This window comes from Sciurus vulgaris, assembly GCF_902686455.1.
Source record: "Sciurus vulgaris genome assembly, chromosome: 4".
In the NCBI taxonomy this organism is placed as follows: Eukaryota; Metazoa; Chordata; class Mammalia; order Rodentia; family Sciuridae; genus Sciurus; species Sciurus vulgaris.
The window spans coordinates 25,223,576-25,237,891 of NC_136464.1; the positions used below are offsets into that span (position 1 = coordinate 25,223,576).

The 14,316-nt window shown below is 38.8% G+C and overlaps 2 protein-coding genes across 3 annotated transcripts in view; one reads left to right on the forward strand and one right to left on the reverse strand.

Annotated features, from left to right (window-relative positions):
- CFAP43 (cilia and flagella associated protein 43) overlaps nucleotides 1-9,237 on the forward strand; it is a 94,764-nt gene extending 85,527 nt beyond the window's left edge. The window contains exons 35-38 of one of the 2 annotated variants that reach the window (XM_079136312.1): nucleotides 1,812-1,976; nucleotides 4,223-4,303; nucleotides 4,924-5,077; nucleotides 5,255-9,237. In XM_079136312.1, coding sequence (XP_078992438.1) covers nucleotides 1,812-1,976; nucleotides 4,223-4,303; nucleotides 4,924-5,077; nucleotides 5,255-5,421 — 567 coding nt within the window. In that variant the 3' untranslated portion in view covers nucleotides 5,422-9,237. Of the gene's footprint in view, nucleotides 1-1,811; nucleotides 3,338-4,222; nucleotides 4,304-4,923; nucleotides 5,078-5,254 lie in introns of those variants that run through there. The other variant, XM_079136310.1, reaches the window with a different exon arrangement.
- On the reverse strand, nucleotides 8,719-13,349 carry SFR1 (SWI5 dependent homologous recombination repair protein 1). The gene is made up of 4 exons (XM_079136359.1): nucleotides 12,765-13,349; nucleotides 11,669-11,790; nucleotides 10,701-11,075; nucleotides 8,719-9,685 (listed from the first exon to the last, which is right to left on the reverse strand). The coding sequence occupies exons 1-4, from the start codon at nucleotides 12,853-12,855 to the stop codon at nucleotides 9,494-9,496; spliced, it is 780 nt and encodes a 259-aa protein (XP_078992485.1). The 5' UTR covers nucleotides 12,856-13,349; the 3' UTR covers nucleotides 8,719-9,493.
- Between the last annotated feature and the right edge of the window lie 967 nt (nucleotides 13,350-14,316).

Consider the following 14,316-nt stretch of genomic DNA (forward strand, 5'->3'; position numbering starts at 1 on the left):
TGAAGAAGTTTTCAAATGTGCCCAGATCCCATCTTCAGGCATGAGTATTTTTTTTTTTGAAGTTCCACATATAATTCTTTTCTTAAATTTATTTTAATTAAAAATCATAAATTTACATAGGGCAATATTGTTTGATTCATTCCATTATTTTTTTCCCTCCCCCCCCCTCCACATATAATTCTAAGAAATGTGAAGTTTAGGACCATGGAATTAAATGTTCATTCCAATATGGCATGGTTTATTCATTGTTTATGTAATTTTCATTATATAGTCTTTGTAATTTATGTAGTGTTGGTAATAATGTCTCTGATTAGAGTTCTAATTTTAGATAATTGAGTTGTTTTTCTTATTCAAGCTAAAGTTTTGCCAATTCTGTTGATTTTTTTTTTTTTTTTTTTTTTTGAAGACCCAACTTTTGGTTTCACTGACTTTATTTTCTTATTTTCTTATATATTTCTGTTCTAATCTTCCTATGTCCTTCTCATGGCTTTGGGTTAGTTTGTTCTTTTTCTAATGCCATAGGTTATAAAGTTAGATTGCTGCTGCAAGGTGAAGATCAAATAATATGAAAAAGGAAAGTAAGGGCAGTGACTATAACCACATCCCACAAAAATAGATAACTGAATAAAAAGTAGACAGGAGAAGTGACTCTAAAGTAGTGTGTCTCAGCCTTGGCATGCTAGACATCTGGAGCCAGAGGGTTATTTGATGCAGAGGCGGCTCTGCATTTTGCACGATGATAAGCAGCATCCCTGGCCTCTACCCACTGGGTGCCTACAGCAACCCCTCCAGTTGTGTCAACCAGAAATATCTCCAGGAATAGCATAAAGCACATTGTCCCCTGATAAGGACATGTTTCACCCAGTTGAGAAACAACATTCTGGAGAAATGTTTGAACTTTAGATTTTGGAGCTGTTCATGTAATATCAGGGGTACGCCCTCGGGATAGGCAGCTAAAGCACAAGGGAGAAAAAGTCATTGAAAGTAAGGAACTGAGAGGCCAGTTTACAATCAGAAGATGAAAATAATAGAAAAGAGTCAGAGATGGTATGACCTTTGAATGGCTAGATTTGGGAAACAAGAGAGAAAAATGTAAAATCTTAACTGATAACATTCTTATATTAATTTGTCTTAGAAACACTATTGTTTCACTATTAGGAATCTTGGAATAATTTAAAATTTTCCTGAATTTGTCAGGCATGGTGGCACATATCTATAATCTCAATAATTTGGGAGGCTAAGGCAGGAAGATCACAAATTCAAAGCCAGTCTCAGCAAGTGAGATTCTAAGCAATTTAGTGAGATTGTATCTCAAAATGAAAAATGGAAAGGGCTGGGGATGTGGCTCAGTGGTTAACCACTCCTGGGTTCAATCCCTGGTACCAAAAAAAAAATTTTTTTTTTCCTGAATCCCACACAGGTGATTCAAAGTAAAAAAAAAAAAAACAGATACCACTATTCCTAACTGTTTTAACCACAATCTTTTATCCAAGGCATCAGATGGAAGGGCAGTGAGTAGTTTCAAATTCATGCAAGTTGGTAGATTAGCTGATGCCTAATCCTTGATATCTAAAGTAAATCAATTTTGTTATTAAATGTATCTGATAATCCCTTTTATTTAGTCACTGTCATGCTTCATAGTGATCAGATTTTGACTAAGAAGTAATTTTTTAAATATTTGCTACATTTAAAAAAAGAAGATAGAATTATCTCTGGGATCCAAGTGTTTTCTGAGAATAGCATTCAACTTCAAATATTCTGTAATTATGCATGCAGAATCATGTTATATGAATATCAAATACTTTTTCAAGACTCAAGGTCAAAAGAAAGTTGCTAGCATGATGGAAAGTAAAGAGGTACACAAAGGAATATATCAGATTGAGTGGGAACATAAGAAAATGGAGATGGAAATGGAAGATCTAAATCAGAAGGCCTGGGATATTCAGATGTTGTTCCTTTCAAGAGAACGTCAAAAGGCAAGTTCTCCCTTGCCCTCTACATAGTTTCAATTTTATCCACTAATGCATTTGTTCATTTAACTAACATTTAATAAGAAGCCTCCAGGGATGTTAAGTATATTCTGAGCCAGAAGTCTTTCCTAGGCGTCTATGAATATGTGGATGAGTTCTTTTTCTTCCAGTAGTTATGTCTGTTGTCCACACATCTTCATGACCAATTCAGTAGCACAGTTCTATCTTATGGTTCACTAAAGATTTCCTATTTGTCAAATCCAGTGCTCCTTTTTGCAGTCACTATCAGCCTTCGTTTTTTGTAGCTTTTGACCATCTTAATTACTCATTCCTTTGGCGTGTATCACCCCTATTTTCTACTTTTCTTCTAATATGTCAGACCATGATGCCTCTTTAGTTGGATTCTGTTCTGCATCTAAGTCTTAAATAAAGTCATTTTTAAGTGTGTGCCTTAGTTTGGGCGTGTTGACACATTCCTGTAATCCCAGAAATTTGGGAGGCTGGGACAGGAGGACCCCAAGTTCAAGGCCAGCCTGGGAAACTTAGCAAAATCCTGTCTCAAAAAATAAAAATGGAGATCAAACTCAGTGGTAGAGCAACCCTGGGTTCAATCCCCAGTGCCACAAAAACAGAGAAGGGGACCAGCAGCAAGTGGGAAGCAGTGAGAGGAGGAGGAGGAGAAAAAAAATCTGCCTTAGTGCTGTTTTTTCCCATGTCTGCTCTTTTGAGGATCCACCTCTATATTTCTAACATCAGTGATCACATCTAAAGTTTAAGCTCTCTGGATACTAATCCAATTCCATTCCAATCCAAGCCTCCATCCATGACCTCCCTCAAACTCCAGTTTATTCCCTCCTGACAGTTCCTCTCCTTGTTTCTGTTCTTTCCCACCACTTACTCAGGCTTAAGGCTTTTGACATCTTTCATTTCCATCTTTCCTGTGCTTTCCAATTCTTGCCAGCTTAGCTATTTATTCCCTCTTTCTCTATCCCCCTGCGTTTGCCTAGGATCAGTGGTCCATTTTCAATGGTTTAGACCATCTTAAAATCAGTCTCAAGTTGGTCTCTTTGATCTTGAGCATGTCTTTCTCTGTTATCTTTTTTATTTTTAAATGTATTTAATTTTCAGAGCATGATGGCACATGCCTGCAATTCCAGCAACTCAGGCTGAGGCAAGGGAATCACAACTTTGAGGTCAGCCTGGGCAACTTAATCAGACTTTCTCAAAATAAAAAAATAAAAAGGACTGGGGATGTAGCGCAATGGTAGAGCACTCCTGGATTCAATCTCCAGTGCTTCTAAGTAAATAAATTTATTTTAGTTTGTATACCACTTTTTTTTTTTTTTTTTTTTTTTTTGGTAGTTCTGGGTATTAAGCTTAACTTTTCAAACTCATTTTTCTACTGTTCCTCTTATTCATTAGTATTCTCAAACCAAATAGATTGCCATTTTTTTAAGGATTCTACTCTGTGCCTTTGCTCATATCAGTTCTTCTACCTGGAAAGTCTTCATTTTTTTTTTTTTTTTTCTTTTTGGTTAAACATACCAAATCTAACTGTTTTTCCATGCTTAGTCTAAATGTTACCTCCTTGTAAAGGCTCTCTTGATTTCCCAAGTGTGGAAAAATGCTGTCCCATTACAAACCACCTTTAAATTTGCATTAACAATTTGCACAACTTATGGCAGCTAATCATATCTCTGTTCTTTTTCTTGAAAGCTAGGTCATGCTATATATCTTTTTGTATTTCCCTCAGTATCTTTAACTAGAATACTGTTAATGTGGGACTCAAGTGAGACAATAAATGTTTGGTGAGTTGAATGAATGAATGAAAGAGAAAGTAAACTTTAGGCACCTGTGATAATTGGTATAGATGAATGTATTGATGGTTAAATGTAAGTAAATATTATGGTCCCAAAAACCAACTCAATCTAACTTAGATATTTGCTATGCAAAACAATAATTTTCAAAACTAAAAAAAGAAAATCTTTATAAGGCCTGAAATAGTGGCACACTCCTGTAATCCCAGCTACTGGGGAGGCTAAGGCAAGAGGATCTCAGGTTGAGACTAGCCTCAGCAACTTAGCAAGGCACTGTCTCAAAATAAAAGGGCCTGGGGGTGTGGCTCATTGGTAGAGGGCCTCTGAGTTCATTCTCTAGTACCATAATGGGGAAAAAAATGTTTATGAAGTTATCCATTGAAAGAAATAGAGAAAAAATATCCTAACGTGTATTGTGGGTTTTTTCTCTTAAAGTACCTAAGTGAGCCAAACTATGAGGGTCTGATTAATATTCAGATTGGAATAATGGAGCAAACCATTGCTGTTATAGATAAGGTAAGTCTCAATGATATATTGATCATTGTAATCTCAAGAATTGTAAATTATCTGAGCAAAGCAATCAGTGTTTCAATTACAAACTCAGACAGAACCTAACAAAACCTTGCTTATTTCCTGGTTTTCAAAGTAATTAGAAGTCCCTGAATAATAGTGTCTTTGCAACCATAACCAGTGGCAGAGACTGTGAAGCACTTTTTTAAAGATTAGAATTAACCTCAGGGGACATATGTGAACAGAAGTGGGTTTCCTATTTCACATTATGTTACAATTTTATGTATGATTAAGTATTGACAATTTTCCTTGGCACTGTAAAGCTTTGTCTTTTAGCTGGAAAAAAATGCTTAATTCTGATTATGTAGTAGATATAAGATTAAAACAAAGTAATTTCAAATATTATCTCATTTTTAAGAACATACAAAAAGTTATAAATTGTAGTATTAACATATTATTCCACCTTTAAACAAATAATTTGAGTCTCTACTATGGACAGACAGTATGCCAGGCACTGGGGATATGGTATGAAATGTTAATTTATTTTAAATATAGGAATGGTATCTTCATAAATTATTTTTTTTTCAAAATTGTTTTGTGGGGTTTGATGTGAAAAAAACTTTCAGACCCACAAAAAGAATGTTGAAAACTGCAAAAAACTACTCAAAAAGTTGGAGAAATTCAACAATCAAAAAGATGTAGCAAATTATACTCTAAGCTGCCATCTACGAGAAGAGTTGGTAGCTGTCTCAGAGAGAAAAGACATCTGCAATGCCATAGGTAAGCTTTTTTACTTTAATCAACGGTGGATTTCTTTAAAAGTCCACTTTCCCTGAAATCTTAATAGTTATAAAGCTACCAGCATTTCTTCCACATAATTGACTTTGTGTGCTGCTTCTATACTTGAAAGTGTTGCTAATAATCCAACTTATTCCTTCCTTCTTCACTTTGGGATAGGAACACAGCTAACTTTCGAAAAGATTGTCAAAGAACGATATAAAAACACGGTGCAACAACAGAAGTTGACAAATATTTCAAAACAACAAGCTGAACAGATTTCAGTACTACAGGCAGAAGTTGAAAGATTAAGAATGAAAACATTTCCTGCTCTTGTTCAAATGTAAAAGGCTAGCAGGAAACACAAAGCCAAATCAATTATTGCAAAACTCAGTTCATTTGGGTTAAATGATTTCTTTTTCTTTCATATTGAGAAAATTAAATGTGACCTCTTAGTTGCATGTTTTCAAGAGTAAATTGTTTTAGTCTTAATCAATATATAAATTTTGTCTTACATAAATAAATGTGTAAAACACCAGAAACTCTTTTTATTCAAGATTTTAAATCAAAGTATTCAAGTTTTATTCATTTAAAATTACTAGAATTTGAAGGTTTTTTCCCATTCTATTAATGAAAACAAGATAAATTGTTGACTTTTTCCAAGTCTTAACTCATTTGTAAATTATGACATATTTTGAAAATCTTTTTTATTATAACAGTGATCTAATTTGTGCTCTATCCAGTGAGCAATTAGTAAACAAGGAAAAAAAATGCTTTCTCCTTTCTGTGAAATAGTTTTATCATTTTACTCATGTAGATGATAATTACATAATGAAAACACTAACTGGCAGAAAACTTCTTCACCCTTCCACACCTGGTACACTGCTACATTCCAAGGTGATACCGCTGAGATCAGTAACCACAATCTCCAAATGATGTCACTGCTTCATTGTTCTGTAATTTATAAACTAAAGGTTAAGTTAAATCCACACTACCATTTCCAATATACACTGGTGCAGGTAAAGCCAGAGAGCTATTATAAAACCTTTCATTTAGGTTACATGCAGTGGTGATCACCTGTAACCAGCAACATGGGAGGCTGAGGCCGGAGGATCACAAATTTGAGGCCTGCCTGGGCAACTCAGCAAGACCATCTCAAAATAAAAAATTAAAAGTTCCGGGGATGTAGCCCAGTGGTAGACTGTCCCTGGGTTCAATCCCCAGCACTAAAAAAAAAAAAAAGAAAAAAAGAAAAAAGAAAAAAAAGAAAAAAACTTCCATAGAAAGCAACTAAGATTTAATTGATCACCCACATAGTGATTACTGCTGGATAGTGAGGGTGAGGTGAACAATAGGACCAACATCATTTTGGTGACTCTTCCTCCTTAGGACTGGAATGACTCCTGAAGTAGTCAGTTTGTCTGATTCATCATGAAAATGCCCATTAGTAACATTTCCTGTATCCCTGGTCCTTTAAAATTATCTGAGACAGGAATTGTGGGGAACAGAAAGACAGACCCAAGAGTGTGAAGGCAGCAAATACTTTTAACCTGGGATTGCCAGAAGTTGTCACATTGGTCTAGAAGTCCTAGATGTCTTAGACCTTTTTCTCTGTTAATATAAATAACATGTCACCTAAGTTGGCTGCCCAGATGCTCCATCTGCTAGTAGCCAGTGCCACAGATTACACTGGATAATGTTCTATTGATCCCTGTCCTTAACAAACCAAAGAGCCTTTGTCTCTTCTTTGTCATCAGCCTTGGTTTACTGTGGCACTGTTCCTTGCCTGGTGCCTCAGTTTTGAGGCATGAATGGAGGAGGATTAGCAGGAACTGTTTGCCCTCAAGCTATATTCCAGGAGAGGCCTTTTTTGACAGTAGATGCCTCCTAGCTTGACAATTTGGCAGGTGCTTTGGAAAGGCACACACCCCAACTCTTCTCTCAATACTGTTCATCGTAGACTCTTTTCAGCTTCTTCTGAACTAACAGCAATTCTTACCTATGTTATCAACTAGTGGTATCATTAATTGGGTCAAACATAAATGACCTTATGCACAGCAATTAAGAATATGGGGTCTGTTGAGGAACCACCTAGTACAGAGCTTGGTTTTGCCACTCGAGTTTTTAAAAAACCACTTGGTTTTTAATCTTAAATTTCCTCACCTTTAAAACTCAATGTTGAGGGGCTGGGGAGATAGCTCAGTTGGTAGAGTGCTTGCATTGCAAGCACAAGTCCCTGGGTTCGATCCCCAGCACCGCAAAAAAAAAAAAAAAAAAAAAAAATGTTGATAATACTCAATTGAATTAGTATACCTTTAAATTTGGCACAAAGCAAGTACTTTAAGTGTTTAGCCCTTTTTGATAAATATGTGGTATTCAGTTTTCAATAAATGTATCCCATTAACTGGAGGTAAAATTCAACCAAAATAATAAAGACTAACCATGAACATCCCTAGACCCCAAACCCTACTCCATAAGCCCCATTCATCCCTCATAATCCACCTCCTGTTTCTAAAGTACCCGTTGTGCTGTTGGGATCCTCAGCTGGGGTTAGGGGCCAATGCCTGGAAATTCCATTACCATTTCCCCAGTTCTCACAGAAACAGTCCCACTCATGCTATAGTTCCCACAAGCAGACATGCAATGGTTACTGCAGAGAATGTGCCTGTCAGCAGTGGGAAACTATAGCCTCCAAAATCTAACCACACAACTTACCTAACAATGTCAGTGCTACCACCAGGAACATGATTCCCCAGCCATATTTAGGTCCCCTGACTGAGCAGTAGTGATGGAAGCTGGTAGTAACCACTAGAATAGTACAGCTCCCCATGGGTGTCCATCTAGGAATCCCAGGGGAGGCTCATGTGAGGCCTGGGCCACTCCTCTTGGATTCACAAATGCCAATGGCAATGTCAGTGTCTAGAAGCAGGAATTTGTGTGTGGTGGTGATGGGGGATGGTATTGGATTGGCTGCAAGATCAGGGCCCTGGTTACCCCTGCTGTGCCAAACATTAAGGGCTTATTAGATCAAGGGAGGGACTAGGTTCAAAGTGAGATACAGTTGGGGGAGGGTTGTTTACCCAACTAGCAGCCAAATACTCTTTTTCAACTTAATAAAGTTGTGTTAGCCCCTAAAAACAGAAATTCAAAAAACCTTCCAGAATAACTGGCAATTAGAACCAGCAAACTACTAATATACAAAGATATCTTCATCTATCTCAATCCTTCTGTAAGCACACACCACCATTCAAGAATGTCAGCTCTGCAGCTTCCAAGTTTATATACAACAGCTCTAGCCACAAACAGGTGAGGTTTCTTTTCCTGAGCTCAATTCTAAATTCTGAGACTGGGCCACCTTGAGTCAAATCTACACATTCGGTCAGGATGATATGTACAATTGTATAACTTGGCAGCACAAATCCAACCCTGTGAAGGTGGGTTTCTGGCTAAGGCACTGTGAACTGAATGGACACTCCCAGTTCATTTTACGGATGAAACTAGAAAGATAGACGAATGTGAATCCAAGTGAACCAAATGTGAATCATGAACCCAATATACCTTGATGTGGGAAATGATATAGTTTCCTAAGAAACATAGTCATTTCACTAAATGAGGAATATGAGAAATTTCAAGAGACAAAACAACGTAATTTTGGACATAAAAAGTTTAATAACCCTATCAGATCAGCAGATGAAAAAATATGGCAAATGAATGGAAACAAGATTCATAAACCTAGAGAGGGAAAGGCACTTTTAAACCACCAACATGTAGAATGAATTGGACATAACTTTCCTATGTTCATATATGAATACACAACTAGTTTAACTCCACATCATGTTCAACTACAAGAATGGGATCTAATTACAATAAGTTATACTCCATATATGTATATGTCAAAATACACTGTACTGTCACGAATATCTAAAAAGAAAAAATTAAAAAACAAAAAACCACCCATCAACACTACCACCAGGAGCATCATGATTCCCCTGCCACATTTAGCTGCTACTGCCTGCCTTTCCACCCCCCACCCCCCACCCCCCAAAAGCAGTAGTGATTGATGGAGGCTGGCTGGTAGGCACTAGAATAACACAAGTCCTCAGGGGTTCCCATCTAGATGGAACTATTTTTTAACACTGAAAATAAAACTTTCTGCTACAAAAGCAACAGATATACTAAAACTGGGTTCCAGAACTATCCAAATTACTCTTAAATGATTTTATTTTTTAATGTCAAGTTTTCTTTACCAAATCTATCCAAAACACTAAATTTTAGAACTTAAAATTTATAAGTGCCCTAAACTGATGTCAAGACACCTTCTTCTAAGCCCTAATGTGCATATCCCCCCTTTAAAATGTGCAAGTATCTTGTCATTGAGTTGTCATTCTCAAAGATATTTCTCAAGAAAAAAATTATGAATTAAACACCTGTAAATTCTTCTTCACGTCTGTTATAATGCAGCAATTGATCATCCAGCCCATAGTGGTCTATCAATTGAGTAAGGCTTAGTTTCTTGTTCTCTTCTGACATAAGTGACTGAAGCTCATAAAGCAACAGCTGGCTACAGTTTCTCCACTTCGATATTAACAACTCTAACTGAGACAGGTTATTCTGAAACAGAAAGAAAAAAAAAAAAAATCAATGAATGTTAAGTCAATAACTAGATAATCATGCTATTTTAACTTATTTAATCAAAGTTGTTAACGTACATCTAAGTTTAAAGGCAATCATCCCAGGATGAATGGGACTTTTACCTAGCAAAGAGAAGAATGGTTTTAAGTAGAATGGTTTTACATTGTCACTTCCCTGGAGTTCTATGAATATTCAGGTTCTGGGCCAACCTTAGCCTCTGGGAAAAACCATATCATTAAACTATATGGAAAACCAATTAACAGCTTAAAAATAATCCACTTTTTATAGTAGTTACACTTTTAAACTATGACCTTATGATGTTGTTCCTTCCACTCAATTTTGCTGTGAGCCCAAAAGTTCAATAAATGACAATGTATCAAGTTAGAAATATTTTTTCATATGATATTTCATAAATAAGTCATGTTTAGAAAACTCCTAAACTTCCAAAGAGTAAATGATATGTTATTCCATCATTTATTCCACCTTTTTGGGGAGAAATGAATTATTACATATTCAGGAATTATCCAAGTAATAAGAGGCTACCTCCTTCCAAGAATCTGAGTTCTATTTAATTCAACCTATCTGGATTAAAACCTAAAATCTAATAGGTATTTGTTGTTTTCTTCAGATAAAATGCCTAAGGTATTTTAATTCCTTGGATGAGACCAGTATCATTACTAAAAATATTCTTTATTATACTGTGTCCATTTTTAGTTTTATTCATTGTCAGTAATCATTTCTGTTCCCATTACACGTACATCTAACATTTGATACTTCTAATATTGCTATAGGTGGCAAACTAGAGAGAAAATCTTCAACTGTGTATCAAGTGAAAACTAGGACATTTTTTAAAAAGAGTTTCAACTAGTATATACAGGCCTCTTTTTCTTCTATTATTTATTATGCTAAAATAAATTTACTTCCTATTTTTGAAATTACTTTTCTACAATTTATGCAAGAATTTAAGATTACACAATGGTTCTTAAATTCTCACCTTTGACCTATACATTTTGACTAGTTTTAGCCTCCGAAGAAGCTCTTCTTTGTCCTGAACCTGCTTCATCAATTCTGCTTTTTCTTCATTTAACTCTTGTTTAGGATTCTCAATCACAAAATCAAGTGACTCAGATTTACATGCACTGATATTCTTGGTATTTTTCGAATGTGCATTTTCTTCAGATTCACTGCCTTTGTTTTTAGAACTTTCTTGAGATTCCAAAGCGTTTTCTTCTTTTGAAGATGCTGGTTTCTCTGAAATAGTCTGGTCATTTTCTTCCTTCTCTACTTTAAGACGTTTTATCACACTGCAACAGGAATTAAATGACAATCTTGTTTTCTTTAATTTGTCTTTAAGTGTTGCACTCGTAGGCTGAAAAGAAAATAAGACATTAAAAATAAAAACATTAATCAAAAAAAAAAAAAAATTCCTAAATCAACCAGAAGTCTCACATTTCTATGGTAGGTACCCTGAGCTGGATTTCTGTGTCCATGTATCTAAAGCAAGCATCACAAAATATCTAATTTCCAGACACTCCATTAGTTTCACTTTCTTTTTACCTAGGAAGATCAACACCCTTCTAAAACAGTGTTGAGCCACTTATCCCAGTATGGGCTGGTAAAGCATTTGACCAGCCTGTGCAAAGCCCTGGGTTCAAACTCTAATAACACAAAAAAAGAAAAAAAAATTTTAAAACCTAGCATGGGCCTGACACTATTTCTGGTGCTTCAGGATTACTGACTGAGGAAAAGACCTAGTGCACCAAAGACCTTCATAATGGTAATATTGTGAAAATTCAAACTTCCTTGGTTTGGACTGTGATAACCTGACCTTAAACTAAATGAAATGGATACAGAATGAAAAATCTGTTAACCATCATGTTAATTACCACTCTTCAGTAGACTTAAAACAACTACTGCCAAAATACCAGAACCAATCCACTGAAAAAACCAAGATTATCGTACTTGTTTTGGTGAACTATCCGTATGGGGAGATGGTGGATCCACACAGGCCTGTGGAGTCGTAGGTTGGATCACAGACGAATCTGATGGACTTTGCACGGTGGAAGTGAGATCCTGATTCACTTCTAAAAAAGAAAAATTATAAAATGAGAATCAAATTAAGCATATCACTATAGTCTTCAACTTTTATCAAATATTTTTCACTAGTGTACAAAGCACCCTCAATCTAGCAACTATTAACTACACAGAGTTGTAATTCCATCTTGCTCCTTTTGCAGCAGCATCCCACAGAAACTACCTGTTTTTTTCAGGTATTTCGGAGACCCTCTTTGTTCTCCTCTCTCGAAATATCAACATCTGCATCACGGAGAAGAAAGGAGAGAACAACAACTATCTAGTCAGGGATTCCGAAATCCCATTATGAGGGCCTCCTAACTGAATGAGACACGGCCGGGATCACCACCGGTCAAGCACCCTGAACCCTGAGAGCTGGGACAGAACCAGGGACCCTCCACGCCGCGGCCTGACCCTGAAAAGGAGCCGGCTGAGCGGCTTCCTCCAACAAAGACGCACTTCAGCCGCGTCGACCCTGAGGGAGGCGTCCTCCCCGCGCTGCGGACAGCCCCCTACCCCTGCAGGCACGACCCCCGCCTAGGCAAGGCGGTTCCCCGCGACTGCGCAGCACACACCCGAGGCGCAGCTCCCAGGCGCCCCCCAGCCGCGGAGCGCGACACGTCCCTCCGCCATCCCCGCCCCCTTCGCCAGCGGGCAGAAAACGCGCGCCGTAAACCAACCCTGCCCCGGGGCGGGGCGGCGCGGGAGGCGGAGAGCAGCGCCATTGACCAAATTGACTGTCGCGAGCGCGGACGTGAGCCTCCACCAGGGGGCGAGGCGGGGCCACGCGGGAGGCGCCGAGACGCATGATTGGCAGGGTTGACGGGCGCGCGCGGCTCTGCCCCGCCCAGCGCCCGAGAACGGTGAGACCGCGCGCGCGGGCGCGAGCTCTGGGTGGCATCGGGGGCGGGCGGGCGATCCTGAGCGGGGCGCGCTCCCGTTCGCGGCTTCCCCAGCCTTCTTTTCCGTCAACCGCGCTCCCTACCTGCTTTCTTGTTTGTGTCCCCAGCACCGTCCTCCTGGCTCGGGTCAGGCTGGTCTCCGCGTTCACCACAGCACTGGCTTTCCTCAGACATGGCGGGACCGGAAGTGTACAGCGTACAAACGCTCCAAAGGCAGAGACCGCCAAAGAGCAGCGTTGGGTTCCAGCCCCTGGAGAACCAAACGCGCTAGAAATCGACCGAGGGGTCCCCGCACGTTCCTCTGAGCTAGTTCCTAGCCTTGATGCCCAAAATCCACCGGCCCCGTCACTACGCGGCCCACTCTGTCCACCTCAAAATCCCGACCCCTTAGAACGTGGCTTCACACTATTTAGCCAATCTGGGATAAAATGTGGACAAACGGAACTCGCTGTGGCGCAGGACCGGAAGCAGAATGATCCCTAAGGACGATTGGGTGGGTCCAGAAGGAGGATGCCTGAGGTGGATTCGGCCTTACAGAGCCCCCGGGGCAGCAGCACCCGTGGCCGGAAAACGCCGTTTCCGGTGTTGCGACGTTCTGTTGCCGCGCAACGACAAAGCGAACGAACCTGGGTGGAGCGCTGGGCTTAGGGAGAGGCGATTGAGTAACTTCTGAGTCACCGGGAAGTTGGGAATTTTCGGGGGCCAGTGTGTTCAGTCCTCTTAGCGTCCATTTTAAGCCTTGATACTCTACTTACGTCTGATAATAATAGCTCAGAAGTAGCCAGAAGGAATAACTGGAGCCCTGAGCGATCAGGCGTAAATAGAACCTGAAGACAACCTAGTGCACGGATTTGGAGCATAAATGGTGGAGTTGGACGGTCCAGGTCCTGGCTCCTCATTTTGTCTGCTTTGTTATGTAGTGTCTGTTTGCCTTATCGTCCTCATCTGTAAAATGGGATAATGGTATCTGCCTCCTAGAGATTGGGGAATTAAATGAGAATTCATGAGAGACAGCTAGGACGCTGCTACGGATCTGGGAGTGACCAGTAGTCAAGTTTATTCACCCTTCCCTGATTTAGAGCAATGCACCACACAAACTTGCATCCTTTTTCTTATCTCTCCCCCCCGCCAAACAACAGATAAAATTAAAAGATGCTGTGATTTATAAAGTCCCCACACAAACCAAAATAGCAGAAAACGTATAGGTATTCAATTCCAAAATTTTAAAGAAAATTATAAAAACCTCAAGGAGTTTACAAAGTCAAAAGAATTCATAATTTTGTAATACAGGTGTTATTCGCCTCACTAAACCACAGATCTCAATTTGTACATTTTTCTCCTTTATCCCCTGGCATGAGTTAATCTCATTGAATAAAGCAGAATGATTTGTCCTGACACTAGAAGCACAATGCAGACTCTGCATATTCTTTACACCTAGGGGCATAAGGGTGAGTTGTTTTTATGAGTCCTTAAAATCAGCTGCTCCCAAATCCTTTTATCATTACAACCTAGAGCTGTTTTTACTGGCTACATAAAGAAAAACAACATCTTGCCTTGCAAATGTTCCGACTTGTTTTTTTATATGAATTGGTATATTAAAACGAGATTGTTTGGCCAGAGTTTCAAAGAGCTTCA